The sequence below is a fragment of the Porites lutea genome, chromosome 7 (assembly GCF_958299795.1).
Source record: "Porites lutea chromosome 7, jaPorLute2.1, whole genome shotgun sequence".
NCBI classification, from domain to species: domain Eukaryota; kingdom Metazoa; phylum Cnidaria; class Anthozoa; order Scleractinia; family Poritidae; genus Porites; species Porites lutea.
The window spans coordinates 12,951,822-12,977,801 of record NC_133207.1 but is presented as its reverse complement, the minus strand read 5'-3'; the positions used below and the strand labels follow the sequence as shown (position 1 = coordinate 12,977,801).

Genomic DNA, 25,980 nt, shown 5'->3' with positions numbered 1-25,980 from the left:
TAGCCGTGTCTTAATCAGATATAAGGACACTCATTAGACATTAATTTGTTTTATTTTTTCTTTATGAATTATCAATGAGATTTTGAAGTTAAATGAAAATCACTATAAGAGGATGATATATCTCATTTTTTCGAAATTTCAATCATGGACTAATACATCAGCAATTTGTAAATAGCAGGAAGGAAATTAAGGGTGCGTTTCTTTACTAAAATCCAAATCTGATTTTTAATCCGAAAACGGTAATTTCTTTCTTTACTATTTTTGATCCACAGCGGAGATGGATTCTTTGGATCATATCCAAAACCGGACACTTTGGATACATCATCCGAAGCGTTTCGTTACTACGGATTTGAAAAGAGTGAACACAGCCAGCGGTAACTCGAATCAATTTTAATACATACAGCAGCTGTTTGACAACACTGCTCATCTTTACATAGGTAGATTTTTGAACTCGAGGCATGGATTAAACGATCGATTTTGTCCGTTTTATCGGGATAGCAAAATCGCAATACAAACGGGATCTGCATTGTTCTAGTTCACAAGGACAAATCGAGACAAAAATGCACACAACTTCGTCGGCGCATCTTGCAACATTTTACTTTTCCAACAGATATCTTATTTCAAGACTCATCAGTCTTCAAGAAGTATCCTTGAGCTAACCGTCCATAGCAAAATGAAAGATCAGCAAATTTGCAACATCATCAGCAGCCGTATTATTCTTTCTCCAGGATACTGTCGATATTGTGGGTCGTTTCTATGGAAATGAATGAAAAATAATCCTTTTTTGGATACGTCGTTTCTTTTCGCAACGAAAAATCCGGCTTTGGGTAATAATCCGGATTTTTGATCCTATCTCGGATTTTAGTAAAGAAACGCAGCCTTAGAGCTTAAAAGGCTAATGATAAAGAACTGAACATCTTAATCCGGATTTTTGATCCTATCTCGGATTTTAGTAAAGAAACGCAGCCTCAGAGCTTAAAAGGCTAAAGATAATGAACTGAACATCTTGCCTAAGTACAATGTACGTCATAATAGTATCAGTTCGCAGAAAAACAAAACAAATTCGGTTGTTTAAGTGTTAAAGGAGTTTTCGCCTCTCATGGACAAATCAGAAATTTGAAAGTGATTTTAGAGAAAGATAGCTAGATTTGAAATAGGACGTGTTTGAAGTGGGAGCTACAGTTTCGGACGCTTCCACAGTAAACGTTATTTTTTTTCCTTCTTGCCTGTCCCCTGTCCCCCAAAATGTTGTTTATTGCAGTTGACTCACCAAATCTGGGCACCAACATTGAGAAGGCGATCGAGAAGACAATAAAATGTCCCAATAATTTCAGCTGAGTCTGTAGCTTTCAACTGCCAATTAAGTAACACACGCTCCTTGCTTATTTTGAAACTGGCCAGTTTCATTTTTCTTTCCTTTTCCTTTATATCTTACAATTTAGTTGGTTTCGACACTGATCCCTTATTATTACTATGAACCTTTTAACGAAAGCTTCTAATTCTGTGATGCCTCATATTACCCTGTTAAATGTTTCTTTAACTGGCTTCGTTGCGTTGAAGGTATTGCGTTTCTTGTTGTATTGTTCAGAAATCCTTATGATGGGCCTAATGAATTTCTGGGTCTGTTACTTAAATCTTAAGTGAAAAAACATCTGAACGTTGCTATATAGTTACTTCTTTGGTCGTCCTTTTTTCTGAAGATAAAAGGCTACGCTGGTTTTGTCGGATTTTCTTGAAAAGGGATCAAAAGAAATAACTTGAATGAAACTGTATTTTTAAATGATCGTTTAGTACCATTCCCAAACAAATTAACTTTTAATCAGCTACTTTCCGTGATATGTTTACAGACGGAAGATAAAAAGGATAATTTAAGTGTTGATAGTGTTGTTGGGAAAAAGGCTTTAATTTCAGCATTCCTCACAATAAAGTGACGAATCGTTTAAGAAGTAAGCTTCGACTAGTGTTTTGCTAGGGTACTGAACGGCAACTCTCTTTCAGCTGTTTTGAGAAGCAGATGAAAGGAAAGGCAACTGAAACAAATCCAAATTGTCTTATAAGCTTGATGCCGTAATTTCTCACACTACAACTAAACACAGTCCGACGTTGAATATAAGATTTTAATGGACATTAGTCTACGTGAGGTGTTTGTGGTTTGACCCTTGAATAGATCGCGGGTCGCTATGAGCACTTTAAAGACGAATTCGATGACAACCGTTCGGTATTATTTAAGTAATAGCTGCTGTGCGATCATAAGAGATAAAAATCACAGCTGACATATCAGGGAATTTCTACCTTCATCTAGTGCGTCAGAGAATCGTTCAATCTAAATGATTCCTCCCTAATTTTTTCGTCAAACTAGTATTTTTGTCTGCAGATGTCACCAACGTGAGCTTAGTTATTCCTTGGCGGGTACGAAAGATCTCTCTTATTCAGGGGTAAATATGTCTTGATATTTTCCCACATGTATATATTCACATTGATTGCATCTACTGGTGTACATATATGTTTTTGTGGAACTGGTATTCGTAAATATTAATTGGACCAAGCCGTAAAACTAGCCAACAACTAGCTTATCCAGTTTTAAATCGTAAACCCCCAACCCGAAGCTGATGAAAACTGTATGCATGTGTATGATAGACGATCAAGAATATTTTACTCCTCAAACTACCGAGATGTTGCCTGCCTTCAAAGCCGTCAATCGAAAATTGCAGAATACCAATATTAAGACGTTCTATTTGTCGGTTTTAGGGAGTATATATCGGTAGTTCCTTTTTATTTTTTGCTTTTGTTAATATCAGGGCTCAACCCCGGGGCAGGGAAACATGAAGACGCTTACTTAACTTTAAAACAGCTATTAGAGCTGAATGTAGCTTGTATTCATAAATATAACCCCTTCCTTTTTTTACTTCCATGACCCGGCTTGCCCAGTTAGTTTGTGTTGATTAATAAGATATTTGCCGCATAAAAGCAAGTTTCTAAGAAACTGATGGTGGCTTCGATTTTAACAGGGAAGTACCGACTGAGTTATTCCCTGCAGTTCAATTTGTCTTTAAACCTACAGGCCTTCAGCCTAGGTTAAAGATAAAAATAAACTAATAAATAAACACCAAGTATAAAATGGTTTCTCGTTCCATATCGTTCGTCCGGCGTTTCTTATATATAGGCTGTATATACCTATTGCTGTTTTCTTGGAGAAGATTGGCATAAAAAGAATCGAGTTTCTCACCTTTGTTCCGAGAATTGTCGTACCATTAATTAAAAGCTTTAGAAGATCAAGAATGATTTAAAATTTGTTGCGGCAACATTTCTTATCTTTAATTGACTTACCAAAGTTGAATGGAAGTGTATTAGGAAAGTTACGAGAGATGTATGTTTTGTTTTCCTAATGTATGTCATGTGATAATACTCTAGAGAACCTTTCATCCAATTTCCTTGCATATAATGGCGCATAATTTATGAAAAGACAAAGAGGTAAATAACTCTTAGACAAACAGTGGGAAAACAAAACATACGAGCCTAAGAGGTCTGTTGCTGAACTGCGGCCATGGGATTACCATATAACTCTTATATACCAGCTATAGGAGAATGTGAGATGCTTGAATCTAAGGGTTAACTTTGTTTTTCGAGAATTTTAAACTAGGAATTTATCGAACAAAAATAACCTATTTTAATGCAACGCTGTTACTGAGTCAAAAAAAAATCTGAAACTGAATTTGCATTGGATTGAATCCGGTCAGAAAACAACAAACAACAAAAATGTTAAATTTGTTTTGTTTTTTTTATTAAGCATGTGAATGTTATCGTGGGAAGTGTCTTGAAAAGGTATTTACTTTTCTGCTGTTCGAGAAGGGTGTTTTAACAGGTTTTTAAAACTTTATCCTTTTTTCAGGTTGCCCTCCTGTGGACGTTAAGAGCTGTTCTTATTTTAAACTGGTTGCTGCCACTTTTACGAACTTACATGAGGGGACACAAAGGGCTTGCACTGTAAGTATCCCGGAGAGCTCCATACAATTCCTTATAATTTTGTTATAAGGAATTGTATGGAGCTTTCGAGGAGACTTTTCTTAATTAGTTTAGGCGCGGTGGATTTTGTCACGTATGATCAGCGCGAGGTGTTTCTGCCGACACCCTTCTGTCAGGAAAATGTCATCATATGAAAGCAAAACAGACACGATCGCGTCGGCGGGCCGAAGCCGGCAAAAATAAAAGGCTTTTCTTCTTCCATTTCAGAGGTCAGTTTTGTTTCGATCTGGTCTAAAATCAGGTTTTTAGGTTGTCGGTAGTAAAATATTGTCTTACTCTGTTCTCAAGGACCTTTAGAAAACGAGACAAACGAGATAATTGACTAGAGAAAGAAGCGTGAAAACGCTTTTTTGGAAGAAAATTTTTTTTAATTCCCGCAGAGATTTTGCGAAATCGCGAAGCGCAATATATTCAGTTTCTTCCAAAGCCGTCATGATTAAGCAGTGTAATGCCATCACAACTAAAAATGAATTTAGTTTGTATCGCAAAAGCCACGAAAATAGAGCTGAAAAAAAAATGGATCGGAAAAATTAATAAAATCACCGAGAAACCGTCTCGCGGGAGCTTTGTCAAACAAACCGTTGGTACGGTTTATTTAACCTAACCTGGAAAAGGAGACGTCTGCACGCAGAATGCATTTCATCCTACATGTAGTTGTGATTTCCAGAACGGACCTCGGGAGCCTCATTGCCGTAATATCTTCTACATTACAGAAACCACAGCAGAATCGCCCTGCTCGCGTGCTAACTTTCCGCTCCAATAAGTATTATGACTATACAGTACCAGTGAATTGTTTCAAAATTTAAAGCGGCCGAAACTTATTTCCATCAGCGCGTAGTTAGTTAGCTAAGCAACAATAATGCACAGCACTGTAGATAACACGGTTCTAGAATATCTGACGGCTTCGCGTTTTGTTCGTCGCTACATGCGATTTAATCGCTTATAACCTAACAGAAAATGTAAATGTACCTGAAGGAAATGCCGTGTATTGCCTTACCTTAACGCTGTGATGTGTGTAAATTTGTCTTTTGCTATGGTTTTTGACAATACGACTTCTCCTGACTATCAATTGTGCGTCAAAACAAGCGCGATAATGAAATAGTCGAAGTGCCATGGTGTAGCACTTTATGACAAAGTTTTATCTGGAAAACTTGTTGCCATCTGATGTACACCTGTATAGTCTATGTTTGTAAGCTCTGCCTAAAGAATCACTGGGTTACACTGCACCCACGGGTGTGCCACCTAAAGTGCAGCCTATGTTTGTTAGCTCTACCTAAAGAATCACTTGGTTACACTGCACCCATGGGTGTGCCACCTAAAGTGCAGCCTATGTTTGTTAGCTCTACCTAAAGAATCACTGGGTTACACTGCACCCATGGGTGTGCCACCTAAAGTGCAGCCTATGTTTGTTAGCTCTACCTAAAGAATCACTGGGTTACACTACACCCATGGGTGTGCCACCTAAAGTGCAGCCTATGTTTGTTAGCTCTGCCTAAAGAATCACTTGGTTACACTGCACCCATGGGTGTGCCACCTAAAGTGCAGCCTATGTTTGTTAGCTCTACCTAAAGAATCACTGCCGGTTACACTGCACCCATGGGTGTGCCACCTAAAGTGCAGCCTATGTTTGTTAGCTCTACCTAAAGAATCACTGGGTTACACTACACCCATGGGTGTGCCACCTAAAGTGCAGCCTATGTTTGTTGGCTCTACCTAAAGAATCACTGGGTTACACTGCACCTTTGGGTGTGCCACCTAAAGTGCAGACTATGTTTGTTGGCTCTACCTAAAGAATCACTGGGTTACACTGCAACCATGGGTGTGCCACCTAAAGTGCAGCCTACGTTAACTTTGTTAGCTCTACCTAAAGAATCACTGGCTTACACTGTACTCACGGACGTTTGCCTCGCGCTCTCTTCAAAGACAAAAAAGCTATAGTCTGTTTGGCCAAAAATCAAGCTTTGTTTCCCCTAAAAATTTGACACCATATTAGGGCCCCGAAAGACGTTAAAATTTCCTCCATAATAGAAGAGTGTTTTGCTAGAGTTTACAAACGTTTGGCTCATGAGTTTCAATATAAAGGTGCTAAAACTTATCAGCATAATTATAGCACACAAACATTGTCATCAGACTCCTGGCATGTAGCCTGAATAAGCCAAGCAAATATGAATAAAGCATATAACAACAAATATTCGTCAAATGGTCTCGTTAAGTAAATTATACTTCACTTTGCGAAAGAAATTTATCGCTTGTATCCGTGTTACGCATCGAAAAAGCGAGGAGTCATCGCATGACATTAGGTAACAGAGGTAATACTCACGAGTTTCACGAATTCCCATTCCACGATTTTTCGCCGAGTAACAAATTTAAAACTTCAATTCTTACCTTACAGTGGTCGGTTCATTTACCTTACATTTGCCAACACTAATAAACATGAACAAAACGATGAAATCCGGCACTCTTCTTTCAGAAGTAGCAAGCCGCATGAAGTAAAATCCACCGATATGCCCTGCATTCTCACTACAAATATAAACATTTGCCGTGAAGAAAATACGACGAGGAGGAAAAAATGCCAGATCTTCGCCTCGGCAATGTATTCCAGCTACCAAGCCGGCGTATCTCTAGAAGGTGGACTCGAGGTGGGACAAACCTTGTGATTTTTTAGGAGCCCTTTGCGCGCAAACTAATTTATTCTGGCGCGAAATGAAGATTAAGAAAATGCATCTGAAATCTAATACACGACAAGAAAATTTTCGCACTTTCGAGGAGCGCGACATATTAAATGGGATTAAGTCGGATTAGCTGCCCGCGGAGAAAACATCACTGCGTGGGATGGTACTTCCAGTAAAAAGCCTCTGTGTCCTCTCATGAAACTTAAGATTAGATAGCTGAATATTCGTCTTTTTCTCTTAGACCGAGAAGTTACTGTTAGAAGACTAACCAACCAGATTTAGCTCTTACAATGAGTTTATTCTTCCTTTTTAATTTTAAGGAGTCTCGACCCTCGTCCACAGGAGAGCGATTGATCCGGTTTATAATAATAAAGGGTTTCCCAGTTTTTGAACAACTGGAATTAGGTTAGATCCGGCCTTGTCACCTAAATTGATGGCTTGACAGTGCGAATATATTATGACTTGCTATTAATAGCTCACGTTCGATATTATATTAAAATTCTAACATGACTCCGAGGCTTTAGGGTCAAAACTGCAAATTTTTCACGACTTCGCTGTCTCGCAATTCCCAAAAGAGACTTGAGCACAAAGAAAACAAAACCAAATATAGAAAATGACCAGAAAGCCTCGGAGTCATGCATTTTAGAATTTTAATATATCGAACGTAAGCTATTTAAGCGCCGCCCATTCAATGTTTATCCATTTGCAACATTTGTTAATCCGCCGTTTTTAATTAAATGAGTTAAAAATATTGAAAGGATTGTATTGAGGTTGAAAAAAATATGTCAAATCAGGAGGAAGTTCATCTTCATTGGGAAAATTGTGTTCGTTTTTGCTCAGTTCTTGTTGATTGAACCAATTTTAAAAAGTGACCGGTCACTGTAATTAATCTTTTGGTTAAACTAACTGATATGTCAAAAATCTTAAAAGGCAGTAATTGTTTTCCACGGCTACTTTTTTTTTTCGTTTTTAATGCTTAGTAATACTGTGACAGTACCCTTCGGTTAACTGTTAAATATTATCGCGAAATATAATTATATCATTCCCAGAAGATTCAGCAAGTTACCTGGGAAACGTAGACAACGTAAAAACGGGTTTCTCTTCCGTAAGTCAAGATCTTATTGTTTCTTTTTCAGGGTAAACACAATTATTGGTCAAGCTCTGTAAAATACTTCAAATTTTACGAACTGAGAGTGACCTACTTGCCGACTTGAACTTTCTGTGTACGTTTCCCTGAATGCTTCAGTTCAAATAGTTTAGATGCACTGTACCGTTTAGAAACTAAAGAAATGAACGGCTTTAAAGGCAATTTAGTATTTTAAACTTATTGTAATTTTTAATTTCAGTTCCTTGCGACGCTTATCATCCCCAAGGCTATCCAAATTTCACGCCTAAGTCAGAAAACAAATATTAGTATTCATAGGTTATTGACACCTGCTGAACTTAGACGATTATCTCTGACAGTGTAACCCAACTGGACAAATGCAGTTTGTAGCAGCCCAAGCGCCATGGTAAAAACTGGAAGACAGCTGGCTGTTGCTTTCAGGCAGATAATGGTTCTGGTCTTGATGGCCTCTCAGGATGGAATTTCCTACTGCCCAGGTTAGTTAGATTCAAAAACATTTAAGCCTAATGTATAAATTGCTCATGATCGTACCGATTTTAACCTCAATGTATTGCACTTCTTTGCGACTTGCAGCTTTTATTCGTGGCAAAAAGACACCATTAGCCTATTAAATCTAACGGTTGTTCTCCTTAGAGATTGGTTCAAATTGAGGATTCACTGATCACTTAGTTCTTAAGGACGATAGGTGGAGCATGACAATAAAACACTGCCCTGAGCTGCAGTCAGTCGACGCAATGAGGATATGCAAGAAATTTATTTCAAAATTTAATAAGTAATGTTCAGAAAGGCGCGAAAGTTTCTTAAGCAGGGAGCTTTATATCTTATCCTTTTCTTGATCTCTTTCTTTTAAGCATCTGCCTAAACTAGTCAAGAGCGAACGACACATTTAGTTCACGTGCCTTCTAAGATTATCTCAAGCTTACTTTGGTGAAGAAAATCAGACGCGTTTAAATGTCGCTGTCAGCTGTTACCCACCTCAAATGTGAAATGAGCGAAGAATAGCGAACACCCTAAATACGAATTCGTTTCGTTTACTCAAACGCGTCATGTCAAAGACTAAAACCATTTCTCTTGCCTGTAAAAGGTCAAAACGTCTTTCGAAAGTGCATCTCTTGGACTCAGTCCAGCCTGTACATCTACTCTCTGGTCTCACGTTAAATGATCATGAAAGAAATTACAATTATTCCTTTTTTTTTCATTTTGCCTAACCACTTTTTCCGAATGGAAAAGCAAAGAAAGATGATCTTGCTGAAACCTTAAATTTTAGTCTTGCCGATTCTAATGCTCTATACGTAATATTCACAGCTCCTTTCAATGCGTATTTCTAAGTCGGTGCCTTTGTTGAAAAATTTATTTATAAGTAATATCCTGTGCTTATGAAACTTTTAAATTAGTGTTAGTGACTTGAAAGCAATTGAAAACTTAGTTACCATTAAAATTGAATTCGCTGTTAGTTAGTCATTTTTGTTCTCTTTACGAATGACAAATAGACAAAAAAGCTAGCACAATCATGTTTAAACAACAGGGTTGATGCTTTTAATAATCAGCTGGAATTAAAGAGGGTGATAACTGCCTAATAGAAAACTACCTCAATTCAAGAAATTTGGTCCGATTTTTTTTTAATAATCTGAACCTAAGAAAACAAGGAATTCTGTATTGCTTTAAAGAAGATTATCACTAAAGGAAGCGCACTTCTAAAATACCTGTCCGTATCACATTATATTTTGTACAGGTAATCAGTCGCTTGCTTCCTCCGGAAAGAAAATGTTGTTTTTAATGGCAAACAATCATTTAGCGCAGTTTTTACATAATGTAGTTAGCGACCAATTCAAGAGCATTTAAATGTTTTCTGCGACGGAAGTGAGACATACATTATTAGTCGTATTATAATGTTAAGACTCGTATAAGCTGCTGGTCTTCTTTATGACTTAACATTGTGTTTGGAATCTTGAAATTCATTTTTATAATTCGTAGTTTAGTTACGAATATGATTCATATGCAAAGACAATAAACATGTTAAAAACAAATTTGCATAAGTATAGTCTGGCAAATTATACACACTATTTTGGATCATCGCAAACTTCCCCAAGAATAAAGGGTATTATAAAAAAAAAAAAGATAGGAAAGTCTTTTCTTACGTCTCGTTCTGTTTTTCCCTTTCCTCTGATGTTTCGCCGGCTCTGTTCCGTTTTCTTTATCGACAGTGAAACAAACGAAACTATTCCACTCCATTTCCGAAATGTTTTTCAAATTATTTTTCTCTAAACCCACTTAGCCTTTTTCCTCTCAAGAGTCACATGAATGTGCCCTAAAGTTAACTGATTTGTGGATTACAAGTTAATTGTTTGATTTAAATTATAAACTTATTAACAGGAGCTTTCCTTGCTCTGGCTAAATCTATATATTATACTTTGCAAACTTATAGGCGTTCCATTTTAATTGCCTTAATTTTTACAGTCTAATTCCGAAAAAAAATTGACTAATTTTTGAAATCAATTAGCTTTACTGATTTCAACCTATTTCAGTTTCGTAAGAACCTGTGAAGGTTTTCTTTTTGTGTACCTTTTATTTTCTTAACGTTCATTATGTAGGCTTCTTTGTCATCTTACCTTAACGTCACTCCTGAGTGTCAAATTCTTACACCGAGGATAAGCCTTCCCTCTCTTAACCCAATGGGTCGATTATTTAAGCGAAGTCTAACTTAAGCCGCGGTTTAACAAATCTTTGGACCTCAAGATCTCTTCCTTAGTGGGTTATTTTGAGAAGCTAAATACTTTTCTTGTCTACTCGGAGTGCTTTTATAAAGCCGTTCACAATAATTGGTGTTTAGATAGAACCGTTGCGTAAATTGAAAATGGCTTAGAACGCGGTTTTGTTAAACACAGGCTAAACTACGTTTAAATAACTAGAATAACTTTACCAATAGTCCATGTTAGTTTAAATCCAAAACGCGTGGTAAAGCGATAATGCGTCGTGCAACTCATCGCGGTAACACGATTTTCGAACTAAAGGCTCTGTTACCATCCAACTTTATCTCGTCATGCAGTTGGATGTATGTGTTCCAATAAGCTCACTTAAAAAATATTTCTGTAGATAAATGCAGTAAAAGCCTGGGAATATCAGACTATCGAATCAGAGACGACCAGATGACAGTAAACAGCGCCTACAACAACGACTTTGCCACGTTCGGAGCTCACCGGGCGAGACTTAATCTAACTAGCTGGCCACCTGGTTACAGAGCTAATAAACAGGGAGAGGGCTTTTTCTCCTTGCTAGCAGTGAATCTGGATCATGACATGGTGATAACAGGAATTGCTACACAGGGATATGGTAATTCGTCTGTCCAAGAATGGGTTGAATCCTATATAATATATTACGAGAAGGGAAATGACTTTAAGTTTTTCACTGAAGCAGACGGCCTCTCCCAAAAGGTCAGTATCATAATAGCTTAAGTATTTCACGATTTATAATTCCTCACGTGATATATTTTAATAATTCCAAAAATTAACGCTTTTTAGGCCCCTTCAGTAGTTGCCTGCGTGCAGGCGTCTCCTATTTCCCTTGTTGCAAGCGGAAAAGGGACGTCTGCGTAACGCCGTCGCTAATCGTGTTCCAGCGTCCCGCTGGCAGGGTATTCTATTTCGCATAAATTGTGAAATAATATCCGGTTAGAAATAAGAGTTAACAGGCCAAACACAACATCATAAGCTCGTGATCATGCGAAAAGTGACCTTGAGAGTCTGCTTGATCAGAGGTTTTTCTTCTTTTCTCTCTCGCGCGAAGGTTACTAGGACTAAACAGTGAATGCAGCATTAAACTTTGACTGAGTAAATCTTGTTTTTGCCGCACTAAGTCTTAGATTTATCTAGAGGTCGTGGAGCAGGCTTGTTACATGCATACTGAGTAATCATTTCCTGTGGTTTATGCTTCTGTGGGTGTTCCTGATAGGATTTGATTTCAGATGCAGTTGTAAAGTGTTTAAATTTTCTTTGACCTCTGTTTGTTACGACTAAATAGAAAGTTTAGTTTCTTTGGCTGGCCTTCTCTGAAATGCCTGCATGGTGCAAAGTCCACGCCGCTTTTGTAGTTTTCTGAGACACTGTTTACAAATATTATGTGATGTGTCATGCACAGTAAATTGTAAAGAAATAATTTCCTCGTACACGTTAAATTTTCCGCAGCCTCGCACAAGATTTCGAACGGTCTGCACACAATGGCACGTGTTTTGATTTGCTTTGGCTGGAAAACCCCGATTACATAAGAAAATCGCCGCATGCATTATCAGACCAGATTCGAGGACAACCAAACAGCGTTAAGTCAAACAATGCGCTCTGTGTGTCAGCCTATCACAGCATGTTCCCAAGATCTTGGGAACCCAGCGGGACGCTGGAACACGATTAGCGACGGCGTTACGCAGTCATCCCCTTTCCGCGTGCAACAAAGGAAATAGGAGACGTCTGCACGCAGGCAAATTCAGTAGTCACTGGTGGGATTATGATGGTGATGTTCCTTGAAAAATGTAAAGCTATCAGATTTCCTTTCAAGGGCCAAGACGTCATACAATACTCATCGTTTGAAAGTGAACATGCATGGTTTCGTCCTCCAAAGATAGCAGTCCATTACGAGCGTATAATTTCCGTGTATACTTTTCACAGTAACCGCGGTCGGAGCAACAACTATTGTCTTTGAATAACTAATGTTCGTCCTTCGAAAGTCTAAGATGGCCATAACTTCAGACTAAAGACTAGCAGCGGTGGGTCTGAAGATGGCTGGTGAGACCAAACTGATCCAGCCCAGAAGGGTCACGCACACACGGGACATGAGTGTGTGGGTGCTGCAGTGGATGTGGTGGTTGCTCTATCTTTGCGCGAGGCGCATTTTTTACGTACTTCTGCGGTCCGTTATTTTCTGCCGCACGAGCCTCAGTGGTGACTTTGCTGGTCCAAGCTGGACGGTCCTGCGAGTGACTTCGAAGTACTGGGGTTGATCGGCAGGTCTTTGAGAGACTCTTTGAGGCAGTCTTTAAAAAGTTTCTTCTGCCCGCCAACCAAGTGCTTGTCCTGAGAGTTCTGCCCAGAGTCTCTATTCAGTAGCTGCTTTTTAGTCGGCTGTCAGGCTTTCAGGCGACATGGCTTGTCCATATAACCCGGGCTTTCTGTAGGAGCGTGTGAACGCTGGGGATAACGGCACTTTCTATGACGTCCGTGGTAATTTTGTCCGCCATCTGACACAGAGAAGTCTGAAAATGCAGCTGGGGTGGAAATGATTGAGTTGCTTGGCGTGTCTGCAATAGACTTCAGCATGATGACACCCCTCTTAAAAGTGTACTACCCTGATAGGTTACGTTGTCAACTGTCTGTAGGTTAACCGTAATGTGTGGTTCTTGGTAAGGCTTTCCAGGTACAGGCTGACACATGACTTTTGTCTTTTGGTGCTGATGGTAAAGCCAAAGTTGTCACTGCCTAGAGAAAAGCAGTCGATTTATTGCTGCATCATTTGCTTTGTGCTGGCGTTGAGGGCACAGTGCAGCAAACATGAAGTCCGTGATGACGGTCTCCTTCACCTTTTGTAACAGCCTTCTACCACCTGAGGTTGGGTAGCCCACCGTCAGTCCTGTATCTAACCGATATTCCATCTTGCCAGAAGGCGTCAGTCAGCATGGCCGAGAATACCATACTGAAGAGCGTCGGAGCGAGAAAGCAGCCTTGCTTCACGCCATTCGTAACTGGAGAGGATTTTGACTTGTCTCCATTATCCAAAACTTTATCCATCATACCATGGTGAAATTGTCGGGCGATCGTTATGAACAGCCAAAGTTCTCCATTATCTTCCACAAGCTTTCTCTGCTCACCGTATCGAAGGCCTTAGTATGATCAGCGAAGGTCACAAAGAATTCACTGTGCTGTTCTTGGCATTTTTTTGGAGCTGGCGTGAAGCGGCACGTTCTACGTCCACGTTCTGAGGGGAAAACGCACTTTATGGGAAGGGACACCGCTGAAGATGTTGGATGAGGCGGTTGAGCAGGATGTGGACCAAGATCTTGCCTGTAATGTACAGGAGAGAAGTACCTCGGTAAATGTCACAACTTTGGCGTTTGCTTTTCCCGCTGTAGATGTGGACTATGCATGCATCTTTGTTATGGGACATTCCACTCATTCCACAGACTGGAATAGCTTTGTCAGTGTCTTTATCATGGTGGCGTCATCTTCTTTGTGCAGTTCAGCAGAGTGCGTCTGGTCGTGGCGCTTTGCCATATGAGAGTTAATTGATAACCTTTTGGAATTCTGTGGCAACTTGTAAAGGTCCTGACTGATCTACACTTGGGGCAGGCGGGCAATGGCCTCGTCATTGATTTGAGCATAACGGCTGAGGACTTGATCGAAGTGTTCAGCCCATCTCTTCAAGCTCTACTTTTTCTCAGTCAGCATAACATCTTCACTGAGGAGGGGGAAGGGCCAGAGGACTGTGGTCCATAAACTTTCTTAAAGGTATCATAGACGCAACCACTCTGAGGGATCCCCGCCGACCGCGGCCTGCTTACCAGGGGATGCTGAAGTAGGCTAAATTTAGGCGCCTTTTCTAGCCCCTTCCTCTATCGAGGTGAGCAGAGGAAATGCTAAAAAGGCCTGCTCGGACACCCAGGGGGGCTGCCGAACCCCACGGCTGCGTCGATCCAGTAGAGGGCGGCCCTATGTCCTGGGCTGCTGCTTCGCCACTCGTCCATCGCCACAAGACTTGAAGTTGCGCGGAGTGACTTGCGCTTTACTTGGATTAAAGCGTGGGAGAGTTGCGCAGATCGTCAGCTTCACTCTCTCCTCCCGGCCTATCTGAATCCAGTGCCAAAACGTGGTCAAGACGGCTGGAGATAAGAAAGGATGCAGTAGATGGCCAGCAGTGACCAACATGTCTTACTGTGCCCTGATCGCGCTCTGCCCGTTAAACCAAGGAGGTGGTTTATATTGACATATGGACTATATCGCCTTCACGAATCGTCAACTACATCAGCGCACACAGAAGCTGAAATTCGTCAATCGGGTGGCCCATGATACATCATGGGGTCGAAAACCCACTGGCTCTCACGGACAAGTTTTGGGTCCTTAAAAAGAGCATAAATAAGTTCGAATGCCTTGTTTACGAAGTGCTATTTATACAACAACTCAAACCAACACTGAACGTGGAATCGCACTCGATTCGCGCGAAGCTTTCCTATTCACATATCTACATAATAATGATGCATGCACGAATGCAATCTAATTTACTCAAACTTTAACTCTTTTAACAACTTTGAAAGTAAACGGTTCTCACTCTTGATAATGATGTTCGAAACGTCGAGTAACGTTCCTCAGTTTAATTTCATTTTTCTTGTTTAAATGCTTCAGCAAGCTGAGCAACTGGCCATAAGTTCATATTGGCCTGGATTTAAAATAGTTTTTGAATTCCAAAACTAATAGTCCAGTTTTGTTAGTAAGACTATATTTACACATTGAAACTGTCTCCTGGTCTGTTGCTACGGGTGGCAAAGTTGGACATGGATTGGCCTCTTTTTTTTTCAGGTTTTAATGCTATGCATGCAAAAATTAGAAAAAAATATTATGGTTAGTGCTTGATATCTACTTTACATGTCTACCTGAACATTTTGTGCATGGATAAAGTAATGCTCTTAGCACAGAAAACAAAAATAGCCCTTTTAAACCCTGTCTCAGTTCAGATCAGTAATCGCACCGTTGGGCGTTGACATTAGGGCGTTTGCCTTGACCTTGTCACCCCTTTTCACGTAAAAGCACCCACGCACACTATACTATTCGAAAAGTCTAAGGCAGGGTGTTGTTTCTCTGATGGCCGAATACCTCATCGCACGCGTCATTCATTGCGGCTGCTAGTGGCGCACTTGTATGCTGACGTCCGAACTTACTTTTAAAATGTTAGCATTTAAAGGCTCCGTTTGTTGCCTCTTCATCCGCGACATTTCATTTTCCTACAGCTACAAAATTGGTTTTTGTTTTAAACTTTTCGGAGATTGCCAAATCTGAACAAGGAAGAAAAAAAGAACAGGTAATGGTGGGTATTGCTCAATGACGTATCATTAATTGCCGTGAGAGAAGTGACTGTGTCTTATTTTATTTTAATTTTTTTATGTTTTTGTATTCATTTCAGATCTTCAGTGGGAATAGAAATTCACATTCTATTCAATACAATGAGGTACCATTTCCAGTGGTAACAAGGAGAGTGACAATCAATCCAAAGGAAATAAAAAATAACTTTGCTCTAAGAATGGAGCTATATGGATGCAAACCAGGTTGGTTTTCGTTCACTCGAGCCATTTTTTACCGGCCATGTCTCAATCAAAATTTTTTTTGCGGAACTAAAACATTCCAAGAAATAGGTGCAAACATGCTGATTATTAGCAGTGCATCTATTTGTGACCCCACGCTGGCTTCTAAATGCCTCATTAGTAGCACCAGTAGTAGTAGTGATAGTAGTAGTAGAAGACGACAAAGCAGCGCAGCAGTAGGAGCAGTAGCAATAGTAGCAGTAGTGTATGGTTGGCTACGGTTAAGGTTAGGTTGGGGAAATGGTGCCAAATTCACAAATCCAAATCCAATGTCTTCATTCACAACGATTCCATTTTGGTCCACGAATATATTCATTCACATGTAATCACTACATTGTGGTTAAACATAAACAGGTTCAGATTCAACGACATAATCCTTAGTTACGAATATATTCATTTACTTTCGCTACATATATTCATTTACACTCAAAATCAAAATTTCTATTCAACACGGTTGCAATATTTATTCAACTTTTTTTAAAGGGAGCAAAATTCACAAATTCCATTTCCTTCACATTAAAAGAATTAATTCCTTTTGTCAAATATATATTCATTTACATTCGCGGCATTATATATCTGTCTGAATTTGATAAAAGGTACCTCCAGAAATTTCAAGTGCGTTTTAAAAATTTGACCCCTGAGGTCCATAAAAAGCAGTTGAAAGTAGATAGTTAGGGCTTAAAAGGGACGAATTAATCGCTGGCAACACACGAAAAGTTGCTCTCGGCAAAAGCGACAGATTTGTAACGAAATGAACAACATTTAAAAGCACAGAAATAATGACCTTTCAGTCTCTTAAACTATGAGGCTCATAGCGAGATGCCCGACTAAAACAGACCTAGAATCCACCTTTCTTGACCCCACAATCGGTTGTCTAAGACAATATCACTTCAACTAAACACTTTCAAAGCGATTTCATGCTTGTACACAATATTCTTATAACACGAGCGCCACGACATACCTGAAATCTGTCTGTCAACAACTTCAGGAAATCACACAATTAACCACGTTCGCGGCACTGATAAAACTATCCTCAACCAACCAGACACAATGTTTTCACACTTAATACGGGCGAAATATCATCACATTACTCCCTCTCAATAAGGAGGGGCTGGGGGTGGTGGTGGGAAAGATGTAAACAGCATATTAAACACATGTGTTTTGATCTACTGCAGCTTTTAAGGGGATTTTTGTACTGGAAAGACCATTAAAAAAAAGAATGGTTAAGTGCCGAAGAAGCCTGAAATGAAACTGTTGCTAAAAATTTCTGGAGGGACCTTTTATCAAATCCAGACAGATAGTCATTCACATTATTCAACACTGCTCATTCATTCAACATTTTCTACGCATCCCTCTTCACGCACCATTGGATCCCAGGCTCCCGCCCTAGTCCTAGATTCATCCCTCAGAGCAACACAAAACTTTGAGTGGTCATCAAGAGTGCGTAATGATCATGGCGGGGAAAAGGTTGGGTGTGGAATGCAATGGAAGAAAGAAGAGCGCTTAATCGAGGGAGCTTTCTTGTGGGAACATCAAAAGGGAAAAGTGAATTCATACGAGAAAACTTATGCAGCATCTAGAAATTTGTTTGTCGACAGACTATATTTACCGACAACTGAAGCTTTTTTTTCAGTTAACTAAATTTTTAAAATTATTATGTTCTTGTCCTGACGCTGCAAAACGAAATACCATGGACTGCTGCCAAGGTTCTTTTCTTTTTTTCAAAACTGAATCGTTTATTTGGCTTTTCGTCGAGGAAAGTGTCGCAAAGGGACTCATCGATGGCTGCGTTTTTGACAATTTGATGCAGACTTTTACGGCGGACCACAGGAAAAATCTTTCAACATTTCAATTTTTTAACTAGTCGTGATCTTTCACTGTTGCCACAAAATATAGCTGTTATCAAGACTCTTCTGTCATTCGAAGCTGGTTTGTTTTTTGTTTTTTTCGGTTGAGGAAAGGCATGTTTCATTTGAGTTTTATTCATGTTTTGATCGTCAGTCTTAATTTTGTAAGGTGTTGCGCAGTTGTTTTTTTTCGTTTTGCGGACTGTGCGTGTGTCAGGATGACGCGTGAGTGAAATGTCTGAAAATGGTTTAAGAATGGCGTGTGATTTGCGCCTGTGTTTACACATTGGCTTATTATGTTCATTCTCGCCGAAAAGAAAGTACAGAAACGATTATTTCGAAATTGTTATACGTAATTTCGCGAGCCGTTAGGCGAGAGAGATTTGAGACAATTTTGAAATATAAAGAGTAGTATTTATGCCCAATATCACGTGCAAATCATGCTGTTGTTTTGTTTAAACTACTGCACACAAAAAGTTTGTAATTTTCACACGTAGGTATTTCAAATTAAGCTGAAATACTACTGCTCCAAGCCAATCAAATTGCAGAAATTTCTCATGTAGTAGTATTGTTGTTACGTTTATAATTCTTGTAGTTGACGTCCAGCGCACATTTAGCCTTATCAAAAACAAACAACACGCAAAGGGCAGTTTGCGGCGAAATGTTAAATAAGTTATCAACCTTCCTGGGTCTTTTCGCCAGAAAAAATAAAAAGTATAACTCACAGTAAAGGGTACTGAGTATCACATATTGTGTTGTATATATATTGTTGTTGTGACGTCATCAAATTCTAAAATCAAAATAGCGAGGCTCCTTGAATTCTTATGTACACCAGGCTGAAGGTGAAAGAAAAGTAAATCTTTGTAAAAGTTTCCAGCACCGTAGCGTCTTTAATTTTGAAAATACAGCAGTTTGAATTTCCGAATTTTCTCCAACAAGATGCTACTCGACGATGTCACGATTGAAATGAGGCACACTAACAGTTTTACCCATGAACCTTTGTGGATCGTGAGGCACACACGTGAGGCTGCAGCTTGAGAAAGTATATACAAAAAGTTTAATGAATATGTAACAGTGTTGAAGAAAAAATTTGACCTTGAATGTAAATGAATATATTTGAAAAAATGAATAAATTCGTTAAATGCGAAGGAAATGGAATTTTTAATTTGGCACCCTTGACAAAATGTTGAAGGAATGTGGCAACCGTGTTGAAAAGAAATTTTGACCTCGATTGTGAATGAACATATGTTGCAAATAAATGAATATATAGTAACTAAGAAATATGTCGTTGAATCTGAATCCGTGTATGTGTTGAATGACAATGTAGTTGTTGAAGGTGAATGAATTAATATTAGTGGACCAAAATGGAATCGTTAAATGTGAATAAACATTGGATTTCGCCAACTACAGGTAGTGTCAGTTGTTTGTCCTTTGAGCTTGCGCTATCTATGATGGACAACTGCTTTTTTCACTTTGCTCTCCTTACCACTTTGCGGTGCTATGCTATTCCGATATTATAAACATTTTTTCGCAATAATGTTTTCATTCTCTCTCTCTCTCTTTTTTTAGAATTTTATTTTATGGCCTGGATCGCCGTATCGAAATCTCGTTTCACATTAGAGTTCGCTGAAAGAGAGAATGAAGTTTATCTGGCCTTGAAGAAAGAGGTTACCGAAGAGGTACAAAGAAGAGAGAAAATTACCCTGTCATGGTTTTGAACTAAGAATTGTTATTATTTGTAAGTGCTATAGTTTTGAAAAGAACTCCTGGAAAATTTTGTTGTCCATGAAAAATATAACGAGTAAGGAAATATTCTTCTATAATATTAGATCTTTTAGCACTTAAATTCAGGAGAGGATAATGATTCTGAAGTACCTTGTAACTATATCTTCATTAAATTTTACTACTATCTTTAACCAACAGCCGTATACACTCTGGCTTTATCTAACGTTAGTATCGTTATTATTCAGATAATGCAACTAATGGCTCATGCTCCTGGTTTCCTCTCTGCCGAGTTACGAACTCTTAGGTAGGTTCATGTAATGCAAAATGCTAGCTATGAATGAGGTTAATGAACGATTTTTAGCTTTGCGGACAAATGTTGATACTAGTTTGGGACATAGATGTAATGCTCATTCGCTCTCGATGATGCACACCCTTAAGCATCGTATTCAGGTAAAGACGTACCATGAAAAGATGTAAGAACAAAAAAGGAGTCTTATCGTTTGGGCTGAGATAGAAGAAGAAAACAGAAATTGGTTGCTAAAGACGTTTCGAAAACTTAGTTGCAACGTTATTTTTATTCAAAATCACCTAACATGTGCAGAGTGGTAATAAAACTGCAGCGAAAATGAGACAAAATACGGACACATCGCCAGCAAAGGAAACTAGAAGACAAGAGAGCCCTAAGGAAGGAAAGTGTAAACGTTCTGGACAACTTGGAATTCTCTTGTAATAGCAGATGTTCTTATGGCTTTACCACGTGTTCTTTCCGGACGTGTCTCCCCCTTGCTAACATTCTACCCTCTTCCCTCGTTAATATTTAATTAAGAGACAAAACAGACGTTTGAGGAGGAGAGGCATCTTAATTTCTTCTGTGAAACTCGTGCGGTCGACTTGTGACAAATCAAGTCGTTTAGCCTCTCAACGATATAGCACATGAAGCTGAAGCTATAGCCCTAGGTGCTTGAATATTTAAATAGACTTCGGTTGACTTGAATTTTCTTAAATCCTAAATTACTAACGCATCAAAGAACTCAGCAGTAAACATATATACTTTGATCAGCAAATTGCACGAACGGGGACTGCCGAGCTCTAAGGCCACATGAACGAGCTTTTTACGATCAGCGCAATTCATGTCTGAATGGGATTGCATGTTTGTCACCTTTTATACCGATTAATTTCCGGCATTATCACTGGCTTTCATCACCTAATCAACATCTTGGCAACTCTACTTCACCCTTTCACACAAATCAATCTTCACTGTATCGGGCTCAGTCTTGTTGTTATCCCTCAACTTTTTACTTTGCTTAGTCCACAGAAGTCTGGTGATTGGCCGATTACGGCTGCTGAAATCAGGATCTTTTGTCTTCAATCGAAGATGTATTCTGTGGCTGATTATCTAAGGAAAAGGATTCAGAGAGGGGATTCATCCTTTTTTAGCGAATACTTAAATACAGAGGACCATTGTGAGTGAAAGCATATCTCATTATAAGATTTTTTTGCGTGATCAATAAACAAATTGGAAGTTGAAAACACGATTAATGGCAAAGAGTTAAAAAAAACAAGACCTTTACCATTTCCTGTATGTGAAATTAAGTGTATGAAAAGGGCCTTAGTTTCTCCTTCCTTTAAAGTTGCTTCTATCAACCATAAAATCACTGTTAATCAACTTCCATGATTTCTTTCTTCGCGAAACAATTTCTGCTAAGGCTTTTAGATGTGTTTTGAAGTGTCCGGCTCTTTTTATTTTTCGTATTTATCCCTTTGAAAGCATTTTCAACATAACATAAACATAACCCAACAAGTAAGCGACTAAGATAATCTTTGTATTTTTTATGGTTCAAGTCGTCAAGCGTTTAAAATTCGTCAAATTATTGTTGCTTAAAAGTTCTCCACACCGGGGGCCTATAATTCTACATCATACAAAGAGGAATAGGATATTTAAGCCTCAATAGATGAAATATATATCTATTAAAAAAATTATCTGCTCGTAGAAGGGAAACATGTGTATCGACCGGGTTGCATTTTTTGGTTCGAATTTACTCATCACCTTATCGATCCTTTTATTTTGCAGTTGATTGCCAATGTACACTTCCAAGAGTGACTGTGGAGCTCAGCAAAACCTTGAAAAATGCTTCTATTGTTTACGTTAACGAACCTTTCCATCTTAAAGCCACATTTCGAGACGACTGCAACACTAGTAATGACTACAAACTATACTGGGAAGTATGCAAATGCGATGAGGACACTGGCTTGTGTGATCAGGTTATTCCTTACGGCAGGAGTTGGAGTCCAGACAGGCCAAAAACACTTTTTCCGAGACTTTTCCGTGGCGCTGGTTACTTGTATATTCGATGTGTGTTTAAAAGAATGACTGACAAAATAAAAAAGCAATTCGAACAAGTAAAGACCTATGATTACGGATATGTACGCCTTGAATTTCCTCCACTTGTGGCAATAATCAGTGGTCCTGGGCGAGCCGTGAAGGGAAACCAAACGTTTGTAATATTAGACGCCTCTGAAAGTTACGATCCCGATAAAAAGTACGAAAAGATTGAGGGGATGTCTTTAAACTGGCTATGCAGAGAGGAAGGCCAGGTTGAACCAACGACAAGCACAGAGAAGATACAAACAAGTGGTTGCTACAATTTTACAGGAAAACTAAACAACTCTTCGCCTCTGCTTCGCGTTGACTTAAAGAATGTTAAAGGAAATAGGACATACGTTTTCCAGGTCGTTATTCGAAAGGGACAAAGAATATCTCGAGCCATGTCCAAGCTCAAGGTAGATGAGCCTTTTATTTTGACTATAGGGTGAGTGTACAGAGATCAATAGTTAGGAAGAGTAATTTCGTTTCAGCAAATAAATAATAAAAAAATATAGACCATATCTAATATCTGAGTTTGTGAAATTAAAATATCTATGTGTCATTGAAATAGAGTCGAATCCGGGGCATTATAACAATGGCATTATTGATTTGCAAAAGAGTCCATAGTCCTTAATGTTTCTGACATGGGATGGTAGACTGTTGAAAAAGGTTGCGGTAGTGTCCTGAAAGGTGCCAGATTTTTTAAGGATACATAATAGTGGGGCAACAGAGGATCTCAAAGTTGTATGCAGACACTGATGTAGAAATATATATATGATATAGAAATTTTTACATACCGTACAATTTGTTTGGCTGGTATGGTTGTGCTGTTCATTCCACAGATGGTGAATTCAGAAACTCATATCAATTTTGACTTTTTTCACAGGTGTATTACAAATTGTGGGGCACAGGTGAGTGCCAGTCAGCGATTGACGTTGAAAACCTCCTGCTCGGGCTTGCTTTGCCACCATATTGTTAATTACAAGTGGGTGTTGTTCCAACTCTCTAACGATCGTGACTGGGAAGAAATACCAAACTTTGAGGAAAACATATTGACACATCTAGACAGCCCCAACCTCGTTATTCCTGGTGGAAAACAAGTTTTGCGGGAAAACAATGAGTATAAGGTTATGGTTATTATAACCTTTAATACTGGCTTCGTGACTTCCGAGGAAATGAGGTTCGTAACCAATTCGCCTCCACGTGTTTTCGATGGGCGAGATGGGTGCTTTGTAACTCCAAGTGAAGGGTTTGTTTTCACTACCGAGTTCAACATCAGTTGTTCAGGATGGATGGATTCTGATCTGCCACTGAATTATGAATTCAGGTAGGAATTTTTTGTATGCATGCACTCCTTCTTTTAAAATTCAAGGCACTCAATTGGCTCTAACGGTCTCGTTGGTAACTGAACTTAGCTACATGTATAAATCTACCAGTAGAGAAGGCAAACTAAAAAATTAGTAGCCTGGAAAGCTCATATCCAATACTTGATATTACAAAACTGTTTTAGTGAGGCCTTAACTGCTGTTTAAAAAGTAAAATCTAAATCCAAGCTGTCGCCGATCAACGGCATCATCAGGGATGAGAAAATATTTCGCGCGCGCCATATATATATGCAAAGAAAGTGTAGGTTGAAATATGTAAAACATGTGACGTATGTATGAAAGCTATAGAAATAAACTGTGAATGGAATACAAAGCTCTAATGATAGATTGTCTCTAGGCAAAGGACTTCTAAAGGCACTTAAAAATGGTCTCTAAAGAAATACTAAAATAGAAGGTCTGCTAATTCACGACATTCTTCTCGGGAATTGAGTGTACGCTTGCACTTTCTAATGTAAAATGCTTAATAAAGGCGTAGATTAGTGGGGACATTTTCGCTCATAATAATCTTGACATCAATGCCTTTATAGTCTTTGTTCTGGCCGTATTTAAGAGAACTTGTGTCAATTAAAAGATCAGGAAATTATAATTTAAGATCGTCCTCGGATGGTTTGTTGCTTGCAACGCCAACTTATAGAGGTAGGGTTACATTAGGAGACAGATCATTCCATGTCGCAACTCCGGCACTTTGGAATGTATTACCGCGTAAGATTCGTTCTATTACAGATCTAGGGATTTTTAAGTGCCATCTGAAAACGCACCTCTTCAGGGAAACTTTTTATTGATTTTTATCACGATAATTACCAGTATCTTAACATATGTTGTATATTTGAATTTTATTATAGTATATTTGAAATAATTATTAGTTAGATACCCTGTATTAAATTATTATAGATAGAAATCATGTAATGCGCGCTTGATCATTTCATGGAAAGCGCGCAATATAAGAATTAAATTATTTTTATTATTAATAGCTATGTTTTTTCACAGAGGTGTTTCATTATCGAGATGTTCTTTTACGCGGTCGTGGATGAAGCGTGTCGTGCTACCAATGTATTGCTGATCGCAGCTGTTAGACGTGAGCTGGTACACTGCATTTCATCGTAAACACAATCCGGTGCTAGAGATAGGGCATTTGTCTCTAGTGCATTTGCGCTCCGTGGAGGTGTGGGATAGGGCTTGCCTGAGCGTTTAGGATTTGTGTGCAATGCGTACCGGGATGTTTTCTTTCTAAAAATGTTAGTGATCCTGTGACTGAGTCGTTCAGAAATGTAGGGGATCTTAAGGTATGACCATTCTGTTTCGGCAGGTCGAGGCTTTCGTTGAGCGTTTTGTGGGCGTTTTGTCTTCTCTATACTGTTCTCTGGATAACCATTAACGCGAAGGATGTCATCGAATGTGTTTAGGTGTTGTGTTACAGATATATGTGAGGAGCATCTGTCCTCGATGCGTTTTCGTTCGCTGCAAATGAAGTTGAGTTTGGATTTTGGTGGTAATAGCTGATTGATGGTGGACAAATAGTGGTTTCTTGGCTGGCTTTCGGTAGAATTCAAAACAGCTGTTGCCATCCTAGGATATGGTGTCTTTGAAATCCGAGTAGTGACAATGACGGGCCACTCGATGTTGTTTCTGGTTTTTAGCTCATGGATGATGTAGTCATGCCATGGGCTTTGGAGGCACTCGAATGGCACTCGATCACTCACTCACTCACTCACTCACTCGATTCTCATTAATTTATTCATTAAAGTCAGATTAAACACGTTACTCCTACCTCCCTTACTTAGTATTACTTTTTTTCTAACTGCCTTTTACGTATATGTTTGGAATATTCTAGAGGGTACTAGTAAGGCGAATTTTTTTCCCCGACACATCAGTTATAGAGATGGGTTTTGTATAAATAACAATATTTTAAAGAACACTGATAATATCATCCGCAAGAAAGGGACTTAGAATTGTTAAAAGGACATTGAAATAATTGAGCGTGGATCATTGTTGTATATTTAGACGAATTTTGCACATTTGTTCCCGATATTGTACTTGATATGGAGAGGATGCGATCAACAGGAGTGTGAAAGAGTTATTGCAGCCTGACGATGGGATTTCGTTCAGCGAAAAGCGAATAAGCCAAAGAGCCTTATAATCACTGCAAAAAACTGTCCTCGAATTGTTAAAGCGACATTGAGGAGTATCTATTGAGGTTTATTCAGTTATTTGGACGAATCCTTTCGACCATTTGTCTTCGTATACAAACAGGGAATGAATTAATGTTGTGTCAACTAGAAACACAGGTTTTAGAACCAACAAGCGTTACGCTATTTTGCTTGAATTCTTAGGTGATCTTTGCCTTAAAGTAGGCTTTTGTTTGTCGGTGATTCCATTTAGCAGTGCTATCAATGTAATTTCTACGATTTCCTACGAGAAATGCTGCGCTGGTATAAACAAGTCTCCGGCGAAAGGCAATCGGATACTTCGACTGCGATTAAATTACTTGGCTAGGTCAGAGCACGT

At 39.0% G+C, this 25,980-nt stretch overlaps 1 protein-coding gene across 1 annotated transcript in view; it reads left to right on the top strand.

Moving 5' to 3' along the window:
• Positions 1–8,203: 8,203 nt before the first annotated feature.
• Positions 8,204–25,980, top strand: part of LOC140944462 (polycystin-1-like protein 2) — a 35,071-nt gene continuing 17,294 nt past the window's right edge. The window contains exons 1-8 of the mRNA XM_073393602.1: positions 8,204–8,297; positions 10,915–11,252; positions 15,976–16,117; positions 19,570–19,679; positions 19,971–20,029; positions 21,034–21,188; positions 21,797–22,535; positions 22,977–23,417. Coding sequence (XP_073249703.1) covers positions 8,204–8,297; positions 10,915–11,252; positions 15,976–16,117; positions 19,570–19,679; positions 19,971–20,029; positions 21,034–21,188; positions 21,797–22,535; positions 22,977–23,417 — 2,078 coding nt within the window. The remainder of the gene's footprint in view (positions 8,298–10,914; positions 11,253–15,975; positions 16,118–19,569; positions 19,680–19,970; positions 20,030–21,033; positions 21,189–21,796; positions 22,536–22,976; positions 23,418–25,980) is intronic.